At 41.0% G+C, this 23,777-nt stretch overlaps 1 protein-coding gene across 4 annotated transcripts; it reads right to left on the reverse strand.

The window, feature by feature from the left end:
* Window positions 1–336: 336 nt before the first annotated feature.
* Window positions 337–9,755, reverse strand: LOC131255698 (uncharacterized). 4 transcript variants are annotated; one of them, XM_058256489.1, is made up of 6 exons: window positions 9,499–9,755; window positions 8,995–9,031; window positions 5,547–5,655; window positions 2,131–3,239; window positions 1,405–1,856; window positions 337–689 (listed from the first exon to the last, which is right to left on the reverse strand). In XM_058256489.1, exons 3-6 carry the CDS (start codon window positions 5,554–5,556, stop codon window positions 581–583), a joined length of 1,680 nt encoding a protein of 559 aa, XP_058112472.1. In that variant the 5' UTR covers window positions 5,557–5,655; window positions 8,995–9,031; window positions 9,499–9,755; the 3' UTR covers window positions 337–580. The 4 variants fall into 4 exon arrangements, with proteins under 4 accessions (XP_058112472.1, XP_058112471.1, XP_058112473.1 ...); XM_058256488.1 differs by having other exon boundaries at window positions 9,176–9,755; XM_058256490.1 differs by having other exon boundaries at window positions 9,667–9,684.
* Between the last annotated feature and the right edge of the window lie 14,022 nt (window positions 9,756–23,777).

Genomic DNA, 23,777 nt, shown 5'->3' on the forward strand with positions numbered 1-23,777 from the left:
AACGGTAGGAAAGCTATTCCCACTGTTTCTGTGGCGTAGTCCACTACAGCTTTGGATCTGCCTCAAATGTTGGGTACTTGGGTTCATGCCCTAAAATCAGCCAGAAATTGGATATGCGGAATGAATAAGTCACATATATCACTGTGTGGGCCAACATGAAATTCATATAGTCAGTTTTATTATCCAAGAAGTCAGTAGTCAAGTGCAGGAATTACATTACTAATTAATTATTTCCTATTACCAGGATGCTCAGAAGAAATGAAAAGGAAGATAATTAAATAATAATAATAATAATAATAAGGAAAAAGAAAAAAGAACAAGACCCAAGAAAAAGAATTTCAAGATATAAATGAAAATAATAATAATAATAATAAAACGAAATAAATTGCTTACATTTCAAACTACATTTTTAACACCACAACCAAAAAAGAAATACCACAACTCATTAAACCTGCTGCAAAAACAACACAAGGGCAAGCATATAACATGAGAAGATCTATGAGAAATCACACCTAAATATAATAATATTTTGAAGCCTGCTGATTGAACTCACTGAGCGTGTGGAGGGAGACAAAAGCGATCAGAATCTACAACAGAAAAAGGCTACCCTCCAACCTCGGTGCTTCCGGATTTGCCGACGGTCTGCTTTTGCCATTTTCACCGGGCTGCTGTTCCATTCTGAATGTATGCTGCAGATGCCCAGATAGCAAAACAGGGTTGTTTGTCAAAATATCTATGTAGGATGTAGATGCCCAGATAAAAACATGCCATATCTACATACAGAGTGCAGAATATGCGGTAAGAGGATTAAAAGATAGGTAGCAAAACACCATAATTATGTATTAGAGATCAAGATATCCAATACGATAATTCCTGTTAACTAAAGTGAGATGAACTCATTTTTAGGCAGGTGTGTAAGGGTGGCAATGGGCTGGGTAGCCCGCACAACCCAACAAGCCTGCCTGGACCTTCTAGCTTGGCCTGTGGGCTGAGTTGGGCCTCAAACGCATGGCATGATAAACTTTATGTCGGGTTTGGGCTCAAGTCATTTAGTCCGACCAGACTGACCTAGCTTGGCCCGATCCAAATTTATACGTGCATGTGTTGTGTCCTATAAATACGTTGTTTTATCCTTGGTTAGACAGCCATCGATCGTGAATGTAGAACATTGGTTTTGTTTGATCTGAAATGCTTATTTCTTTGGGCATATGTGGTCAACTTGATAAATGGATAGAAAAGGAAAATTCAAGGGGAAATGGATTTTGTCAATTTCTTGCTTGGGCTAGGCTCAGGCTATGGGCCTTGCTTATAAAATCTGAAAACCCAAATTTACTGCCATGACTCTTAGCCCTAGCACAAAAGTGTTTGTAGACTTGCAAACCTCTTGTAAGAAGATATACTTACACAGGGAATGCAAAGGACTGAGCGCTTGCTGTACTGCTATCTGATCGGAGAGAGATGCTGCCAGAATATGCTACGGGGCCCGAGAATGCTATGGGGCCAGAGACAGAACTAGACTCCCCAAGGCCATGCTGAATAAAGAAGCTTCGGGATGAACCTGTCAGACTGTCCAGCAACCCATCATCGAGCCCAGGCACGTTTGAACTCCGACCGGACTGCTGATAAACTGAACTGTCACGACCCACCACTCTGCCACTCATCACTGGTGATGATGAGTCAAAGTTAAAAGTAATGCTTCCACTCTCCACTGTCCTATCAAAGGGAAAATCTTTGGCACTATTGGTGTTATTTGGTACTTCGGTCGCAGAAGGCGCAACTGAGCTTGCCAAGCGTGCCTCTTCACTTTCACCCTGTGATCTTACATCCACACTGTCCATCGGATTCTGAGCATGACCCTAGTAGTGAATAACCAATGAAAATTATCAGGAGACCACAAAATTCGATCAAAGCTTTTAGTCAGCCCAACAAATAGTACATGTGGGGCCCAACATTTGTGGATCCAAATCATTCATATGGTGGTCCATCCCATTATGAATGATTTGAGGACCAAAAGGTAGGCCCCACCTGTACCATCATCAAGTGACAAAAAAAAAAAAAAAATGTTTCCTTGCATTGATCGATCATCAAGAAGCTTAAAAGAAAATGGAAGAACCATGATTGACTTTCTACCTGATTGGATTGTTCTTCATTTCCGGTAAAACCAGGTGAATCAGCATGGCAATTTTCTGTGTCCGAGTCATCCACCGCACGTGATGTTCCAGGCATAACCTTCTCATCAGAGATATCATTTACAATGCCATCCATCAAATCAACATTACCTCCACCTTCCTCTACTAAAATTGTAGGATTCTGCCCATCAGAAACCAAAGATTTCAAACCATCCAAAACAGGTTTTGCAGTTCCCGTTGGAAGCAGTTTTTCAGGCACAACCTTCTCATCAGGGATATCATTTGCAATCCTGTCATTTGCATCAGCGATACCTCCACCTTCCACTAGTAATCTCTCAACACTACTATGGTTAGCAACCTTCTCATCTGGGATATCATTTGCAATCCCGTCTTTTGCATCAGCGATGCCTCCACCTTCCACTAGTAATCTCTCGACACTTCTATGGTTAGCAACCTCTTCATCCTCGTCAGAAGTAGACCGTCCATCAAAAAACGGATTCAAACCATCGAAAACAGTCACAGTATGGCCCACCACTTTTGTAAAATCACCATTCTCATGAATCTCATCCAAATCAGAATGTGGGAAGTCGATAACTCCCTTGTGGTCCACCTCGCCATTTTCTTCCAAAATTTTGTCCAGAGACGGCACACCAATGTCAACACAAATGTCCTTGACCACATAATAACTGTTATCTTTGAAACGAGATACAAGCTCTGGCAGTTCAATATCTGTCACAGACTTGTCAGTATAGAAATATGTGTCATCTTCGAACGGGTTTCTATATGAGGTTTCAAATGGGTTGGTATATGCGGCAATCATATTTCCAGTGTCATTTGCAGCCCCACCAACTGAATCTTCCATGGCCGTATAAATATGTGGTCCTGATACATACCCCATTCCATCTTCATCACACTTTTCACAGTGTAATCGATTAATGTCTATCTCATAGTTTTCAGTTTGTGTAATGTTTGCAATTTCATGTTTTCCTTCCCCTACAAACTCATCACCCACCTTCCACCCTCCAGCCCCCACAGGATTGTCATTATATTCGACTGTTTTTGAAGCAGGCTCATGGGCAAGGAAAGAATGGGAATATGTGGGCCCAGTATCTGCATGCATATGCAATTTCAGAGGTAAGTAAAAGGATGGAGATTATATAGTAAAAAAGAAAGTTTCAATGTCATGTACCATATCATCCTCATTATGCAACTCAATTACACAATTTATAAGGTAACCCAAGAAGAAATATTCTGTGGGACAACGTTTCATGGCAAACAAAAGAAACAGAGAACTATGTTATATAGATGGTTCCGAAGTCTATGTTGCTTGTGGGAGCAGGGTTCTGAATCCTAGTCCTCACACGCATGCTGTATTTGGGAGATCTGGACCATTTCATCAGGTGACAAATATCACATCAAGTGGGCCAAACACATACATTGAATATGGAAATCGAAACCAAGATTCAGAAGCATGGTTTTAAGAATCGGACGAGTCCCGTGCGAAGACTCGGTTGGACTTGGACCCAACACAGTGACACTACGTATTTTGCTATTTATCAATGGCTAGAAAATGTTTTCTATGGTGTGGTCCACTTGATGAGTATAGTAGATGGGGCTGATTTTTGCCCTAGGTGATCCTCATGGTGGGACCTATTGGAAGGTTGGATGTCGCAATCGTTTAATAGGTTAGAAGTTATCTGCTGGGTGAACCATAATTTGTGGTCCAACCTGTTTTGGACTTGAGACCGCTGCCAGAAGTAGTTTTCATTATAAAGTAATCCAATCAAAATGGTTACCATAAATTCAATCTACTCCAACAGCGAAAGATGAATCAATGTCAAACATTTTGAATTTCAAACTAGCATATTACAAAAGAGAAAAAAAAATGCTTGCAGTTGTTTCGAGAGAAATGTATTCCAGAAAACGCTAAGTTACCTATATCATGTGCACAGCATAGAATTTACAGAGGTAATGAAAAATAAATTGCCAAGGTAGAATCGTTCAGTAGACTAATACTAACATGACATAGATTCTACCTTTGGAGATATTCCAATAGAAGAGAAGATTTTCCAACCATGTTGCTCAGATACAGATGTCCAATATTGTTACGCTACAGGTGTTTGACTCATTCAAGCCCCAAATCTCAGGGCATGTGGTCACAGCTATATTTTTACTGGAAGCTTAAATTGCCTCCGGAGGGATGGGCTTACCATGCTTACAGAGTGCTTACCATACACATGGTACATGTAGACAAGATCTGGACCACACATTTAGTAGGTTCACTAGGGAATGAACAAGAAGAAGAACAACAAAAAAAGGAATCAAATTGATCAGACAAACCTCAGGGTTGAATAAGCAGCGTAGAAAAGGACACTAAATGACATGGTTCTCATACAATGATTTCAAAGTTCAATGACCGCACGTAACCCATGTCTACCGCAAAATTAAAAAAATTTATACACACACACACACACACACACATACACACACTGCATCATGTGCCTCCATAGGCAATGGATCAGGTTCCATGGTATCCATCCTAGATTCTTAATCCTCAAAACTAACATGTATCCATATGGTTTTCTTAATAGATGATGCTTGCATCAAAGAAATCTGCCTAAAAGCAATTGCGCCAGCTGGTCTCTAGCCTGGGAATGAGAGGGCTGATGCCAGGTAGGCAGCCAGTGGTCAAACTTCAGCCAATACCATGGGAATATTCAAACCCAAACAGCTGGAATGAGGCCATGATAATGATTGCATTATTTCAAACAAAACATAAATAAATCAAATGAATGAGGCATTTGTCTAGCATTAAGTGTATGAATTTCCCTATCCTCATTGATCACCAGAAGGGCAAATATATCAAGTCCCATCCACTATTTTTGGCTCTCTCCTCTCCTCTTTTTTTTTTTAAAAAAAAAAAGATCACGCCATAAAATTAAAGGAGGGAAGGGGAATTCACAGAAGTTTTCATTTGTGACCTTGTGCATAGTCTAAGAGTGTGTTTTGGTGTACCCCCAATCACAAATGCAGCAATATTGAGCAGACGTATTACCATCCATTCCGCTCTTCATTGAGCTTGGCAGGGATTTCAAAGAACTGGATTACATGCAATCCCATGTTTCACCCTTTGAACATCCCAAATTCATATATGCTAAACAGTAGCGCAACCGGAAACATTGTGGATATTAACTTGTCAGAAAAGCATCCCACAAACCTGAGTTTTCGCATCTAAATGCGGAGAAAATATTTTGAGGACTGGATTATGACAAGTAAACAAAAGAGAAGCATAACTAATTTGCTTAAGAAAAATTTTCAACTATGAAGCCTCTGTTAAGGAATTAAAATCAGCACTCTGACACACCCCAAAGAAAAAGAAAAAAAAAAAAAATCATGCAGTTCAGGAGAAAGGATTACCAAGCTTCATCGTTTGCCTAAGTTAGGGAAGAGAGAGAATCCTTAAGCTGTCCAGTACATTCCTCAGTAATTAAACCCAAAAGCGAATATCAGTAATTCAGTCATTCACCTGTCAGATATTTTAAAAAAATATTGGGTTAATTAAATAACCATTGTGAAACTGCTGCTGATTTATAAAAGCAAGAACGTCAGATGAATGAATGCGAATGCCAAATACCAAATGAGCGAATTTCAGTTTCAAGCAATTTGCAAATATGCAGGGTTTTTTTCTTTATAATGATAGTTAGCAGAAGCACCCATTACAAAGTAAAGAAGAGGTGTTAAACCCAGGTGCGTGCTTGGTCTAGGGCTGCAACTTTGGTTCAGACCCAAGGTCAGGTTGGGTTAGGGTTGGAAAACACCAACCCAATTTGAAACCAGGTTGAGTTCAGGTTGAGCAAATTCAGGTTGGGTCGGGTTAGGGCCAAGTATAAAGGAATTTGGGTTGGGTTCAGGCTAGGCGCCTTGGGTTAGAATACAAATGGGTCAGGTTCTCTTCAGATCGGGTTGGCTCTGATTGACCCTTAACCTGGCCCAACCTGCCCAAGTCGAATGCCTAGTTTGGTCTACAATAGCTAAGGAGAATCTAAGCAATGGTCCTTACTCATGCCTGGCTGGTAGACTCACAAGAGTTTCAACACCAACCCAATTTGAAACTGGATTGAGTTCAGGTTGAGCAAATTCAGGTTGGGTTGGGTTAGGGCCGAGTATAGAGGAATTTGGGTTGGGTTCAGGCCAGGCACCTTGGGTTAGAATATGAATCCAGTCAGGTTGTGGGTCAGGTTCTCTTCAGATCGGGTTGGCTCTGATTGACACTTAACCCAGCCCAACCTGCCCTGAGTCGAATGCCTAGTTTGGTCTACAATAGCTAAGGAGAACCTAAGCAAGGGTCCTTACTCATACCTGGGTGGTAGACTCACAAGAGTTTCAACACGAGGTCATGGGTTCGAGTACCCATTGTGGAGAAATCCCACTGTGGCGTGAGTGTGTGGGTGTGTGTGCATGTGTAAAAAAATAAAAAATAAAAAAAAACTAAAAACTAATCAAGGGTGCTGGGGGTATTTTGGTCAATATGCAATTCAAACTTGCTTTCATTGGACCTATCAGTGCACATCTGGGTCCTTTCTTTTGTAAACTCACAACTGGTATTAGCATTCTTAAATGAACAAACAGTTCCGTTCAAATCAGAACTCCTTTGTAAATGGGGAAGTATAGTATAAAATCTCAACAAATAATGACTGGAACCAATTCCAAAGGAAATGAATGTGAATCAAGGAAAAAAAAAAAAAACACAATTGAGAAGGTTTGATGAAATTAAGCTCAATCAAATAAAGGGTAGTCTGATCCAAGCACAGCACAACTATTTCCTTATCTGGTATGCGACTTGAAATGGACACATCGCACAACAGGCCATGATTCAGACTGTCTGTTGGGCAAGCACCATTACGAAAAGGCCCATGTTAAAAAATTGCATGGATTACATGATCACATATTCCTACATGACCAGCCAGTGGAACATTTCCCATACAATATTGTCCATAACCAGTATCCTTTTATGACATCCCTTGATAGATTGGAATGGCAGAACAGGATTCATGTAGCCAATGCCATTTAGTTGGGATAAGGCTTTGATGATGGTGGGGATGACGATGATGATGATTTGCAAGTCACCCTCCAGGCCATCATGATCCCCAACCAGCAATATTTTTCTGCAACAACCAATCTATGGTGGAACGTTCTCAATGAAAGATCAGATCAGAGGCCATTCTACCACACATCAAATGAGAATGCAACATACTAGATAAGGAAATTGGTGTGTCATTCAGGTCAGGTTTCAAATAAAACAAGCAACGCTTGAAAGCAGTAATGGAAAAAAAATGTTCCATATCAGAACTAATAACATCAGACGGACAATGTTAAGATATGTATCAGCCAACATAATTGCAAATGGCAGCTGAGATGAAGAATGTGAAAATCAGCAAGAAGAAAAAAGGTGGAATGGATAACCAGACTAATACTAAAGGCCCTATCTTCGAAAGTGGTTGATATCCTCCAACAAAGCTGTATTTATCCAAGCAACCACAACAAACTGAGCAGAAAAAAACAAATTGAACTTCATCCACATAAAGCGATTCTTCCTATATTTCTAAGCCACAATTCAGTGGAGGAAGCACATGTTGCAGCTGAAAATTGTACAACAAATGACAAAGACAAGAAACAGACAATAAGAGAAAACGTTGACATGTCAGCATCAATTTCAAATAACATGAACTAAGATGCTGAACTCTGAAAAGGCGAAATCACTGAAACATGAAAGAATCAGGGTGTTGGGTACCAAAAGGAGATTTTATGTATTGCAATCTCTTCTAATAGAAATCCAACCAAACCCATCTCTAAAAGATAAGGGAGATCCGAGAAAAGCGAGCTAACAAACAAAAGGCAGTCTTTCTTTTGGTAGGTAAGCAGTGATCAGATCCGTGAAGTCGACATTTGAGCAACTAGATCATGACCACTGCTCACAAGCTAAAGACTTTTCCCGATCGAGCTGCATCCGATTAATAGGCATGCTATCCTCAACTTGAATTATGGCATTTTCACCCAACCACATGTTGACCCCGCCCCGGCCCCGGACCCACCCTATTTGGTTGGGTGATAACCAACATCGAACCCAACCAAACAATCCCACCCATCCCATTGGGACAACTTCCGACTCACTAACAATCGGCTGCCCCATCTGCAGACGGAAAGTTGGAGTGCTGGAATTTTTCGAAGGGGAAGTTTTACACTGTATCACTCACGCATGGTGGGTCCCACTAGCTGAGCAGCCCCCATGACCAAAATCAAGCATACAGACGTCCCCTATTTCAGCATCAAAAGACCTCCACAAACTCCATGACAATCCAAACCATCATATCAGCCCGATTTCATGGTTGACTCGGAAAAGCATATTAGCAACTGTTCGATGGATTGCCCATTTGCCCTTAAAAATGAGAACATGGTATCGATTCTCCATCGCAGACACTCGGACAGTCCATCAATCAATCCAGACGGTCCATTAGCTCCAGCATAAATTTCAGGCAGTAGCATGACAAAATCACCCCAATCAGACCATTCTAACGATCCGATCAATAGCCCATAAAAATTAAACAACCAAAAAATTTAAAATATATATATTTTAAAAAAAAAAAATCAAATGGGTATTATCCAATCTCTAAAAATTAAAAAAAATAATAATAAAAAAAAAATTTTAAAAAGCATCAGAGATCAAAATCAAATCAACCCTCTTCAGCAAAACATACAATAATAATACCAGTTAAAAAAAAAAAAAATATATCATAAAAAACACCTCCAAAAAAAAGAGAAGAAGAAGAAGAAGAAAGAAAACATGGAAAAGAGAAAACTCTGTTACCTTAGAATCATTTAAGAAATCACTTCTCTGTCTTTTCCTGAAAAAAAAAAAAAAAAGGAATAACAGAAACAGATTGATTAGAGAGAGAGAGAGAGAGAACAGAAGACAGTAGAAACAAATGTCAGAAAAATACTAAAACATTAAAAATGACAAAAAAAAAAAAAAAAACCGCTGCAACAACCTCTGCCCCATTCTTCATTGCAACGAAGGACACGGAACCCTTACTTCAGTTATAGCCGATGAAAAGGGTGCGCATTTACCTTATCCTGCGCACTCATAATATCAAATACAGAAAGAGAGAGAGAGAGAGAGCTCTTTTCTTCTGTACTATCTCAATTCCCAACTTGCGAAACCTGCCCATTCAAATCAATTCCGGGTGGATGTAAATATCAATTCCATTCCAACCCTCTCTCTCTGCTCTTCTGGTTACAGCATTAAATATCGTACAGCAAATAAATGCTGAAAATTGCAATGAACGCGAAGATTTTCAAACGCGCGACTGACCTGTAAAAGACTGCAATTCTAAGAGATGCAGAAAGAGAGAGAGGCGCATCAAAGCTGGTTTGGATTGAAAATACGGAATCTGAGAACTCTGTTTCTCTCTCTCTTTAGACAGAGGTTTCGGATTTCCGCCGTAACGGAAACCCGATAAATCAGGAGAATTCTCTGTACCGGTTCGAGTTGTGATGGAGCGTCTTTTAATTTTTCGGCAAGTGATGATGACGAGAAGATTAATGCAAAAAGCGTTTCTGGAGTTGAAGGGGTTTTTCTATGAATGCTTTGGAGGCTCGCCCCCTTTAAAAATTGCTCGCTGCTTCTGACCACTCGACTTTATGATCCAGACCGTTCATCTTGATTTTCATTGAGTAGATAAGATGCTTTGGAGAAAATGGTTCTGATTGCTGGACTTCATCGATGAACGGATCGGATCGAGATATGGAAAGGTGCACCCTTACGTGTAGGGACGGGGATTGGGTACTACACCCACAAGGACCTACCTAGAGACAAACGGTTCTGTCAGGGCCCACCGTGGTGCGTGTGTTTTATCCACGCCGTTCATCAATTTTGAAAAATTATTTTAGGAGATGAGATTAAGAATGAGAAAGATCGAATCCTCAAGCGGACCACACTACAGGAAACAGTGGGAATTGAAAGTCTACGGGTGAAAACCTCTAGGTGGCCACAGGATATTTGGATCAAGATGATATTTGGTTTTACCTTTATTCAGGTCTATGTGACCTTATGAACAGGTTGGATGGTAAATAAAAATCACGGTAGATCCAAGAGAGATTTCAACGGTGATGCTCATTGTCACCAGTGCTTCCTGTGGTGTGGTCCGTTCAAGCCTTCAATCTGATTACTTTTTTGGATATTATACTAGAATGATATTTCGAAATGGATGGACGGCTTAGATGAATTATATATATCACGATTAGCACCGCAGAACCCCTGACAGGGCCGTCCGTTTCTAGGTACTACCCCCGCCTGTTCCGAGGTCGGGACGCGCTAGGCTCCGAGGGACAGCTGTGATGGATGGGTTTTATCCAAACCGTCCATCCAATTTTTCATATTATTTTAGACTCTGAAATCAAAAATAAAGAATATTAAATTCTCAAGTGGACCACAGAGTAGGGATTAAATTTATGCTGTTGAAAAATTATCGGAGACCACAGAAGTCTTGGATCAAGATTATATTTGTTTTTTCACTTCATCCAGGGTTCATATGACCATATCAACTGGTTGGATGGAAAATAAATAACACTGTGGGCCCTAAGAAGGTTTCAACGGTGGCGTCCTAAGTATTGTTGCTTCCTGTAGTGTGGCCGACTTGAGCCTTGGATCTTCTTGTTTTTTGGCAAATAAATTTAAAATGAAATGAAAAAAATGGATGGACGGTGTGGATAAAATTCATACATAACGGTAGCCCCTCGATGGCCGCTTGGAGCCTCCGCCTGTCCCGAGCTTGTAACCGGCGGGGGTAGTACTTAATCCGCGCCCCCAATCCGCGCCCTACGTGTAGAGCTCGCTTTGCATGCGGTGCAAGTGTAACGCAGGTGTGCGCTTCAGCATGCATCGCATGGATTACTCCGGTTAGATGATCTGATGCGTGGACAAATGGTTTTAACAATCGATTGGTAGAGTTAAAGGACAAATATTATCAATGATTCACATTCAATGGTCAGAATTATTCATTTATCCTTTTTTGGGACTATGGTCTAATCATGTTGTTGAATGATTGGATTAAGAAGATGTCAACGATTCAAATGCTCATTGATCGGATGCTTTGGATTGCACAACCGATATGGTTTTTGGACTATGCCATAAATACAAACAGGGAAAAAAAAAATTACGATTTGGATCCATCAATGCTAACCAAAGTGTGTGGTTGGATTTAAGCTGGTGTATGATACACCACAGTCTACAACAGTATTATATTTTTTATCTGCCTTCTCGCGGCTACGCGTTGTATAAGTTTTTGACGTTTCGTCGCGCATGCTGCGTGCAGCCAGCAAGGTGTGGTTTAAATATTCCGCACGAGTATGATAGTGCCTTCTCTCCATAGTCAACGTGGAAGGTGATCTATAATTTTGGACCGTCCATCAAGCTAATCATACCGTGGATGGAAAACATGTAATCTACATCTGATTGATGACCTTAAAATCTACGGTAGAAAATTAAAATAGTAAAACGTAATTAGTCACTAGGAAGAAAAATTGATGGATAGGATCGTTTAATAGATGTCATCCTCGGCCCATAATCCATCCACCTTAGGGCCCACTAATTGAAGGTGGCAGATTAATCGATCTCTTAGGGCTTACTGACAGGACATTTTTCAACCCATCAGTACTCGCGCGGCTACAGTTCTTCACCGCCTCTTCGCGATGGAGCACGTGAGAGACGACGTGCAGCTCACACCATCGTTAACCAGAGCCATGTGAGTTAAATATCAAACGGACGCGAATTTCCTGCTACGGAGGCTGAGAGATCCTGCAACAAAGAGCTCTGTGAGTCCTGACGTGATCTGAACGTAAAATCCAATCCGTTCATCACTTTTTCCAGATAATATTACAAGATAAGTGAAAATTTTAGGCTAATCCAAAATTCCAGTGGGACACAATCCAGGGAAGAGTGGGGATGAGAATACTCACCATTTAAACCTTACAAGAACCAACCGAAATTTTGTATCAGGAAAACAGTGGTGATTGAATGTCCACCGTTAAAAACCTCCTGGGACCTGCTGTAATATTTATTTGACATGGAACTTATTGATTAGTTCATGAAAGCAACTCGATCTAAAAATTTGGTGGCCCCAAAGAAGCTTTAATGGAACGGGTACAATCAACTCGATTTCCTGTGATGTGGTCCATTTGAGATTTGGATCTACTTTATTTTTGGGCTCATTTAATAAAATGACATGGAAAAATGGATGAAATGATATGGAAAAATGGATGAACAGAGTGGATGAAAGATATACATCGTGGTAGACCCCATGGAGCACCGACCAGTAGCCACTAACCAGCCTCATTGGCCAAACCACGTCTTGCACGGAAGCGGATTGGCTGGTGTACCAAACACCAGCTATATAGCTGGTGTAGGTACGTGTCGTGCGAAGACGAGCGCTGACGCTCCTCGTGCTCGAGTTGTACAGACGGTTCAAAAGAGATCAAAGTTACACGAGCCGAAGACGTATTTATTATATCCACACCGTTCATTCATTTTTCGAGATCATTTTAGAGAATTATCTAAAAAATAAATAATATCCAAAGTTAAATGGAACACACTACAAATAGCAGCAGAGATAATGATTTTCACCATTAAAAAACTTGTAGGGCCCACCATAACATTTATTTTTCATCCAATCTATTCATAAGGTCACAGAAACCTAGATGAAGAGGAGAAAAAAAATTTATATTGATCCAAAACTCCTGTGACCCCAAAAGGGTTTCAATGGTATATATTCAATCCCCACTACTTTTTGTAGTGTGGTCCACCTTATTGTTATATGTATCTTAATTTTCGTCTCAAGCATTATTACGTGCTCGCAAAATGGATGGACGGTTTGGATATAACACACATCTCATGATGGGACCCACAACTTGCTGACGTCAATACACCAGCTATCCGTAAAGAACAATGAGCAATGATCCGGTTATAATATGTCGTAGCTATACTAGCGTACGACTGCCTCCTTTAACTCGAGGTGGGCCCACCCATAATCACCGAACGATGGATAGGGGAGATGGACAGAAGAAAGACATGTCCCACAAATCGTCTCAAATCAGATTAATAACAACCGTCTGATTAATGGACTTCAAAATGGACGGTAGACCCATACTTAGCCGTTGTCCATTTTCGAGGCCTTAATTTGAATTTCTGCGATGAAACAATCTGAATGATTTTCACATGACCGTACTTCACCCATCCCATCAACGGTCCATGTTCCAATATGGTCTCAAATGTCCCCAGCAGGAATTCAAGCCATAAAACAAAACCAGGGGATGGCCCTTAAATTACCGTACTCGGCCCGTTCCTGCTGTATGCGGGGCATGTACATTGAATCTGAACCGTAAAAATAGTGGGGCCCACTGTAGATTGTTCACATCTCGAAATCAGATTGATTAGAAAATCCTAACCATCAATTAATGGCATTTGTGTGCTGAATTTCTGCATCTATTAGATGCCCACCAATCGATCAGTTGGGATCGTTCTAAGAGTGTGAATTTGTTGGGTTATGTCTAATCTTCAGTGGGTCCCACTAATTGGACGGTTCGGATTCTAGGTACATGCCACGTGTAGTGGGGAAGATGTCTCTGAACTGCAGTTGTGGTACAACGCACGGCCGTATGGTTCCTGAATGAAGGTCTTTTGCTAATATGCGCTGGTGGCTGTCTCCATTCCACCCGGAAAAGGGCTTTCAAAGACTTTTTGACTTCCAAGCTTCTACTTTTCACTGACGCGCACGTGATGCGAAGGTGGAGCTGCTACGAATAAAGAAAAGCTTTCATACTCAGACGGACCACGATGGATGATACACAGGCAGTTAAAATTGCGTTCCTAGCATAAACATGAGCCAAATTAAACTGTAGAAATTACAGATCTCAGTCTAGATGTATCAATAAACAAAATATACACTTAATTGATTATACAAATATCAGATTGGTGGATATTTAGTGAACGGATGAAAATGAAAAATATCAAATCACACTATTTCAACAAACAGAGGCTAGAATTATATAATCCAATCTAAGTGTCATGTATCAAGCATCTCCTCGTTAGAATATCCATTTAGTGGATCTGCATATATCAGATCCACCGTTCTCAGATGGGGCCCCACTGTAAAGGGTATATAAGTATAGATGGCCTGCCTTGAACACTAAAAGACAAACAAGAAAGATCCACATGCAAAAGGCAAAGATCCTTCCATCGAACGATCCATCCTATCAGCTTATCTTTTGAGCTATGAACCACAAGGAGTGGGGACACAGTAACGAACAGTCCAGATCTTGTTTGCTTATTTTCCGGATCGTTGCAGCCAAAAAAAGAAATGGTGGCATACAGCGAGTGTATTGAGTTTCACATACCATATTTTCTGCCAACGTATGATATATAACCCATATCTTATCGGTACAAATACCATGCCATACCAATTTTATTATCTGTTATAAATATCCAGATAATCCATTTAATGGGTGGACCACACCAGTATATGAATCATTCCATCGTTTTTCCCTTTGTTATGACCTTGTTTACTATTGTACATGTGGATCGGATTGATTTTCATATTAGATGATCATCAAGATGGGGCCCACCCTTTCCATGGATCAGATATTCTACACATATATATGTTGGCTGTATTCGAAGGTTCGCGAGCAGCCGGCGTAGATCATCCAGAAAAATCGCGCTCCGTACATTTCTTTTCCATGATTATTTCTGTAATCGGGTCAGCGGTTATTAAATTGGTGGAGTTATTTGATACACCGGCATTGTACCGCCATTCATATGCGGGCAGACAGCCAGTGTAGATAGCACGTTCATTTCAATCCAAACCGTCCAACTCAAGGGACCACTGATGGATTGCTCAGAAGCCAAACTCAAGTTGACGGATGGTCACCTACAATCGGGTGCATGTTAAGCATTTATGTCACTTGTACAGGATATCAGGTCCATTCATATGGTGGGGCCCACTATGAAGGTCACCTATCTTGGCCAAACCTGTATATGAAGCCACATCAACCGTTGATTTCGACCGTTTGGCCTGTGCAATGTGTGGACCGGCTTGTTCTTGTCCCAAGTGATCTTTATGGTGGGGCCCAAGCTGACGTGGATCAGGTTTTCTGGAGAATCAACACTCTAGCTGGAAAGACATACACCGACCGTCGGTGATCAATTCTCCATTGAAATGGACGGTCAAAGGTCCACATTTAAGAAATAATGTCCATTAGCCAGAGTTTTAGAGTCATCCAATCGATATGATTTGAGGAGACCCTACGTGGAGTAGGACCTACAATTCCATCTTGATGTTGATGGGTGCAACTTATACAGTAGCTGTGTGCATGCGTATAGATGGTGATACTCTGCCCGTGTATCAATGTTTTCCGTTAAATTCTGAGCAGGCATATGCTAATATGAACCGGGGGACCCGGTTGCTTATCCGGAACCGGCACGGCAACAAAAACGGCAGAAAACCACGGGAAGCATTTTGAAAAGGGTTGCGTATGATATGCTCTGGCGCCGCAGAACTCGTGATACGCTGAAACGGACGTGGATTGCAAACTAGCCCACTCTGAGGGATCACCGTGATGTATGGATTTATCCATACCGTTCATCCATTTTTCTATATTATTTTAGAATGCAAAACAAAAATTGAGGCAGTACTAAGACTTAGGTGGACCACACAGTTGGGAATAAAAAAACCTACTGTTGAAAATATTTTAGCAGCCTCAGAAGTTTTCGACGAAGCTGATATTTGCGTTTCTCGTCCATTGAATCCATGTCTATGTGACCTTATGAACAGGTTGGATGGAAATTAACCATCAAGGTAGGCCCTAGGAAGGTTTCAACGGTGACTGTAATTATCACCGTTACTTCCTATGGTGTGGTCCACTTGACCCTTGGATCTACTTCATTTTTTCTCTTTCATCTTAAAATGATATGGAAAAATAGATGGACGGCATGGATAAAACGTATACATCACTTTGACCCCTCAGATTCCCTGTCCGTCCCTAGGCGCGGTAGTACCCCAATCAGCGGCCGGAGCGGATTAGGTGTAACCCGCGTAAGACCCTCTACCATGTGGGACCTATCTTGATGATTTCTGGTATATCCTCACCGTCCATCCGTTGTTCCAACGCATCTCAGTACATGATGCCAAAACTGAATAACATCCAAAGCTCAAGTATACCACACCACTGGAAACAGTGGTGAATGACCATTAAAAAAAAAACAATTTGGGACCACAAAAGCTTTGGATCATATTTATCTTCGTATTTTCCATCCATCCAAGTCTGGTTGATCTTATCAACGGGTTGGATGGAAAATAAACATTATGGTGGGCCTTAGGAAGTTTTTAATGGTGGGTGTTCAATTAAAACGGTTTCTTATGATATGGTACAACTGAGATTTGGATCTTTCTAAATTTTGGAATCACGACCTAAAATAGGCTGGAAAAATGATTGGACGGCACGGATATACCAGAAATCATCAAGGTGAGCCCCAAGGTAAGGCTAATGAGTATTACCCGGTTAACACCTAGTCCACACCCATCCGCGTCCCTCATAAACCGGACACGTGGCACGCGTTTACTCAAATTAAATCTACTAAATCCTCAAACCCGAGGTGGTAAAGTCGCATTCACAAAGTCAGATTGTTGGAACGATCATAGCCTGTGATCTATGGACACTTTTTCATTTCTAACCGTTCAATAAATGCACTACAATCTGACAGTCTGAAAGCCCAATAAGCGTAATATTCTGTTCATGATACAACTAATCTAACTGGTAACCATAATTTGGACACTTTTATTTGATTTGATTGTATGCCACGTGTATAAATTTTCAGTAATTTATAAGTGCCTGCGTATCATCTACCACACTCTGCCGGAGTATTAAAAATTTTTCTTCTTTTGAGAACGGGAACAGATCTGGTCTCGAATCTCCCGTAACTCCGAAGTGTTTTGCGGACGTGAATTCCCTGCAATACTTGTTGGAGAGCCCGTGCAACGAAAAGCCAGGTAGGGTCCATCGTCATATCCTTACTACATCCAATCCGTCCATCACTTGCGTCGCATCGTATTTAGCACGTGAGCCCAAAATTCATGAAGATATAAAATCAAAATGGCCATACCAGAGGAAACAATGGGGATGGAGATACCTACTTTTGAAACCTTTTTATGACCTACCAAAGTTTCAAATCATGATGATATATTCATTTCCCTTTATCCTTAAAGTATTAATCTTATGAACGGTTTGGATGCCATGTAAATATAACGGTGGGCTCCAGGAAGGTTCTGTGGGAGGCGTTCTCATCCCTACCGTTTCCCATCGTGTGGCCCAGTTGAATTTTGCATCTATCCCATTATTGGAATTTTCATTTATGATGAACTTAAGAAAGTGATAAACGGACTGGATTTGTCACAGAGATCAAGGTCACCACATAAATCAATTTGCTGCACAGGCCGTCTACATCTAGTGTTGTAGAAATGCGCGTCCGTGGTTTCGCGGAATACGACCAGCGCACAGGTTGAATTCTCGTGAAGAAGTTTGCTAACATGCGCCAAAGTGGAACGCGGGTTGCGTGTTTGGTCGGCGGAATTGAATGGTATTTGCAGTGTATTGGATGGGATTAACATCCTAATTGATAAGGATTCCATGTCCGAAAATACCAGTACGTTTGCAATGGGAAAACATTGAATTAAGTAAAATCATGTTTGTGGACCTTGAACCGTGGATGTTGTTCACCGGTACACATATATAACCAAAATGTCATGTATAAATGACCTACATGGATGGACGGCATGGATAAACTAATACATCAATATGAGGCCATATGTACGGTCAATTTCAAAATTCATGAAAATACTCAATGGAATTAAGGGCTTGTTTGATTTTTCAATTCACTACTTTGATTTGACCCAAGCTTTTTTGACATAAAAATTGAGAAGGCCACAATATATTTGTAGGTCTCACCATGATGCATAGTACTTATCCACACCATTCATCTATTATGCCTAATGAATTTATGAGATGGGTTAAAAAATGAGGCATATTCAAAGCTCAAATGAACCACATCACAGGAAAAAGGAAATCAAACATTTATCATTAAAAACCTTTTACGGCCATTGTTTCTTTTGGTGTGGGCCTTTCGAGTGTTGAATCTACTTAATTTTTTAGTTCAGGTCTAAAATTATTATAGCAAAACATATGTACAGAATAAATATATCATATACATCACCTTAGGATCCACAAATTTCAACTAACTTTTTGAATTGATTTTTACTATAGAAATTTTGATGGAATTTCAATTAAGTGAAATGGTAATAATTACCTATTTCAAAGATATTTACACGTGCTTTGAAAAATCAAACGTGGCCTATAATTCTATCCCCCTAATTAATTGAATATTACCAAATGCAATTCTACCCCACCAAATCCCATCTAATATTTACTGTAGATCAATCATCAAGGTTTGACTCAATATCTTCAAACCGTTCAACCACCATTGTTAGTTACTCGCCATGATGCACCAGTCCTGATGGGAACGGTTCCTTTGGTGGACCACCACAATAGGAGTGGGCCACGACGTGAGAATCGAATCCAAGAAAGGTCTTGGGATAAGTGCAATCTCACCAATGCAAATTGTTAGTACTTGCGGTTCACATGTGCCAGCGCGGCATATGTAAGAGAGATCCAAGCCATTCGTTGGATGGGAACCGTGTAAATCCCTTGGCCCAATGGTCCACATACAAAGTACATGTGTGACCCACCAGATGAGTGGACGGATCTGATTTTCTTCCAAGAGAATCTGCTGATAATGCCAGCTTGATCAGCAGCTTGGATCTGGAACACGTGCGCCACAATGGTAAGTGTGGGCAGCAACCATTAGAACAGGGCACTTGCATGGTCCCACCACATCCTAGCCTGTTGGTAAAATTCCTCTGGTGTGCCAATATGGATCGTCTCCATCTTCTTTCAACCGTTCATTTGCAAACCACGGTCGTCCTTAGGGTTAGGTGCTACTCGGGCAATACAATAGTCAGTGTTTCCCTGACCGTGGGCCCTCCATGATGTATTTGTTCTATATCCAGTCCGTCCATCATTTTTTTTAGATCATTTTATATCATAATCCCAAAATTCAATTATAATAAAATATTAATTGGACCACACCATAGGAAACAATGGTCTTTGAATTTCCACCATTAAAAAATTCCCAGGGCCCACCGTAATTTTAATTTTTCATCTAACCTTTTTGATAAGATCACACAGACCTAGAAGAATGAAAAAATAAATAAAATCATATTAACCCAACACTTTCGTGGCCCACAAGAAGTTTTTAATGGTCACTGATGACTGTTTCCTGTTGTATTGTTCCTTTGAGATTCGATCTGCTACGGTTTTTGGAAAATGCACTAAAATGATCTAGGAAAACTGATGGACGGTGTGGATATAGAACATGTTCATCAAGGTGGGCCCCACGCTCAGTAAAACACCCGCTACGGTGTTACCCGGGTAACACCTGATCCACTCCCTACCAAACCATGCGGCGTAGGCTGCTCATACACACGTGCCGCAGAAGAGTAGCGCATACGTGTGAGATCCAAGCCGTTCATCAGACAGGTCCCATATTAAAGTAAACAAAAACTCTAAGGCTCATGGAATGTGGAAACTTGGTCAATTTCTTTTAACCGTCGATTTCTTTTGTTTGTACGAGACCCATTTCATGAGAAAAACCAGATTATTTTTCAAGAGAAGGCATCTGTACGGTGGTCCCTATGATGAGCGGCTTAGATCTCTAGCACGTTTCCCAAGTTGGCACGTGGGACATTCAGATGCAAGAAATGTAAATGTGGTCAGGTGCACTTAGTAGTTAGCAGGCTTACTACGTAATACCAATTAAAATGCCTTGCAACGATTGGAAAAATGCCAATTGTCGCTATCAACCGACTCCACGTGTCATTTAAATATGATGGTGTGGCCCACTAATATTACGTGATACAAACGCCTTAATATATCTCTTTGACAATACGCGCTCTTTGGAATCTTCTTCTGTTATAGAGAATGCTTCGTCACATTCCAATGAATATTAATAACCATGCGACGGACCGAGGCCCGGATCTATATACGTTATACACGTTTTCTCATTTCTGATAAACGAAGCCATATTACGCTAATCCATACCGTTGATTTTATTAATCACGCTACAGATGGAATATGCATGAAAAATCTACTGGATACAAGCATTCATGGTTAAGAATAGAAATAAGGTATGATCTACGTTTAAATAAAAATGGTCCTGATATTGGTCTGTGAGATCTTCTAATTTGCAATGTCATTTGGAAAGTTGTCCATCTATGGCGGGACATAATGTAGCAATGGTCTAGATTACCAAGTGATGGGCCCCAATTTTCAGAATTTAAAAAAAGTGTACGATGTGAGATACTGCAGGACATACATATTGTATATTTTCTCTTGAGAATTTGCTACTAAACGTAAGCGATGAGCGTTTATATTGGTGTAACAATAAATAGATGAAAAATGCTGAACCTATTTATGGCACGCGTGCCAGCAAGGAATACATGTGTGGGAACCCACCGTACCCTTAAATGGGTCGCATGCGTACGCAGAAGACAGGCCTTTGCGTATCTTTTTCCAACTGTATGTCTCTCTATCAGTAACCGGATATGTTGTACCTATTTTCAGCTGCAATACCGAATTAGGAAATTACACGTATCATTGCACTAAAAGTATATAGCATATATAAAATTTGTGAGTATATTTTGTGTCTGTTGTAAATAGAGCCGTACAGGAGCAGGCTAAACTCGGGTAATCGATCGACTCGACTCGGAATACTTAACTCGCTACTCGACTCGTCTGAATTAGAGCCGAGTACGAGCGGGGTTCATCTACTTGTTTAGATTACGAGTAGAGTACGAGTCTAGAGGTACTCGACTCGGCACTCGACTCGGTACTTGACTCGTACCCGTATATATAAGCAAAAAAAAAAAAAAAAATCCTACTCAGTCGCCCGTCATTTTCAAGCACCCGCTCGAAACCCTTCTTCCCTCCAGCGGCCGTTTAAAAAAAAAAACCCTTCTCTCTCTCTCTCTCTCTCTCTCTCTCTCTCTCTCTCTCTCTCCCAGCGTCGTCCGACCGTCCCTCTTCTTTCATCTCTCTCTCTCTCACTCGCCCCTGTCCCCTGTCCAGCGGTGCTAGATGCCTAGACCATGCCGCTTGTCCCTACGGCCTGTCCGGTGTCCCTGTCCGGTGACGGAGCTCCTCTTGGTCGAACCTGGCAATCTTGGTTAAAATACATCAAATTCGGTCGTCTCAATCAAACTTAGTCATCTTGATTGAAAAATATTGAATTCGACCGTCTTGGTCGAACTCAGACATCTTAGTTGAAAAACATGAAACTCGACTATCTTGGTCGAACTCAGTTATCTTAGTTGAAAAACATCGAATTCAACCGTCTTGGTTGAACTCGACCATTTTGATTTTATTTTTATTTTTTTAAAAAAAAGAAACGTTAAATTCAACCATTTGGGTCGAATTCAGTTGTCTTGATCAAAAAACGCCAAATTCAGCGATTCTGGTCAAACTTCGTCGTCTTGTTCGAAAAATATCAAATTCAATTATTTTGGTCAAACTCGACTGTCGTGATTGAAAAAGGTCAAATCGACCATTCTAGTTAAACCCAGTCGTCTTGATCGAAAAACATCAAATTCGGCCATCTTGGTCGAACTCGGGAGTTTTGATAGAAAAAGCTCAAATTTGACCACGGCAATGGAGACTATTGGTCAATCCATTCCAAATAAGGTGTAATGCCCTGAAAATCGGGGGTCGTGCATACACCCGACTCCCGAGTTCCCAAGTGTCACTTATAACCAATTTTCATTAATGTGCGATTAATCAGATTTAAATACACAGTCTGGAATTTTCTAGAACATGAAGCACAACCACACATGTCTACTTAAATAAAATATCAAATATATACAGGTCCAAAAAAATGTAAACGGGCCACACAAGGTGTCACCCAATCAAATCACAAAATGAATGTTATGTCAAAAAAGAATAAGGCTGAGTCCACAGCTCAGCGATCTAAATTCCACCCGTCAAGCCGATGGAGAGCCGTCCATCAACTGAAAATAGGATAGTTCGTCCTCCTCGTCTAAGCTCGCGTCGATAGGCTCCTCGTACACCTCGTCACCTGCAGCTACAAGCGAGTCTGGTTGGTGTTTTAAAACACCATCCCAGAGTGAGAGTGAGTGATTAACTCAGTGAGTGCTATTAGTCTTAAGTTGTAACAAGCATCAGTTATAATATGAATTTAATGAAAAGCAACCATCCATAAACAGCTAACTATTCTTATTAATGCATGTGCAAGATGAGTGATATGATGCATGTCCTCGCCACAACGCTCCCTCGAGCGACTTCATCTAATGATATGACCAACACTCCCTCAGAGCAACCTCGACTGCCGAGTCGCCACCCTAACTAGTGCGATGCAATGCGATCTTGTTAGCCGAGTGCTTAGTTAAGTCCATTCATCCAGCAGGTTGGGGAATCTAGTACACCCCACGTATCAATACCCTGAACTAGTTGCGAGGCCAAGACCCCCCAACGTGTGAGGCCAAGACCCCATGATTCTTGATTCCGTCGAGTTCCCCATCCCCGACTTCAAGTACAGGTGGAGTGCAGAGATGAAGGGATCGCTCGCTGTCACTACGGGGAGGCGTGTCACCCCAGCGTAGGCTGACAGCTCGAACATAGTGTCTCATTCCACCATGTCTGGCTCACGAGGCGGTGGATCAATTTCAATCTGACTATCGATGGGCTACAATGGTTGTAGGGTGTTCTAAGTTCCATACATATATGAGCAAACAGGGTTGATAAATAAAGTTGGTCAGTAAGTAGGCTAGACCGCACGAGTCAGGTGAGCATGTGACGAGCGACATCGAGCACAAATGACCCATGTAGTCGAACTACTGCCACCCATATACACCCACCCAAACCCACGGGTCAAGCCCTAGCATAGTCCAGCCAATGAGACTACCATCTCTCCTCATGTTCCTGACCAACCCAAGGGTGTGATGGTGGCCCATAACATGCCAACTATCTAGGTTGTCAACTAGCATAACAATATCATATTTTCATGCATTTCAATCATACGAATCAGATACTCTTAACAAGCAAGCTATCATTATCATGAAACAAAGTGCATACGAGTTGTATGGGTTTGTGAGGAAGTTAAGCACTTCCTCATCTTAAGGAAGCATATGCATGAGAGTAAGGATTCATACATACTATGAAGCAACACCATATGGGGAAATCAAACAAGGCATGAGCATGCAATCATCCATACACAAAATCATATGAGAGGCAAGAACATCAACATATGAGCCAAACATACAATTCATAGGGTTTCTCTAGATCCTCCAAATACATCATCAAAGTAATCACAATCATTAGACTCATACTACAATTGGTGCTACGCCACTTAAGGATAATAGTCTGCACCTATGGATCGTTGGAGACTTGGAAAACGAACTAGGAATGAGGGCTTTTGGG

This window comes from Magnolia sinica, chromosome 9 (genome assembly GCF_029962835.1).
Source record: "Magnolia sinica isolate HGM2019 chromosome 9, MsV1, whole genome shotgun sequence".
Lineage (NCBI taxonomy): Eukaryota > Viridiplantae > Streptophyta > Magnoliopsida > Magnoliales > Magnoliaceae > Magnolia > Magnolia sinica.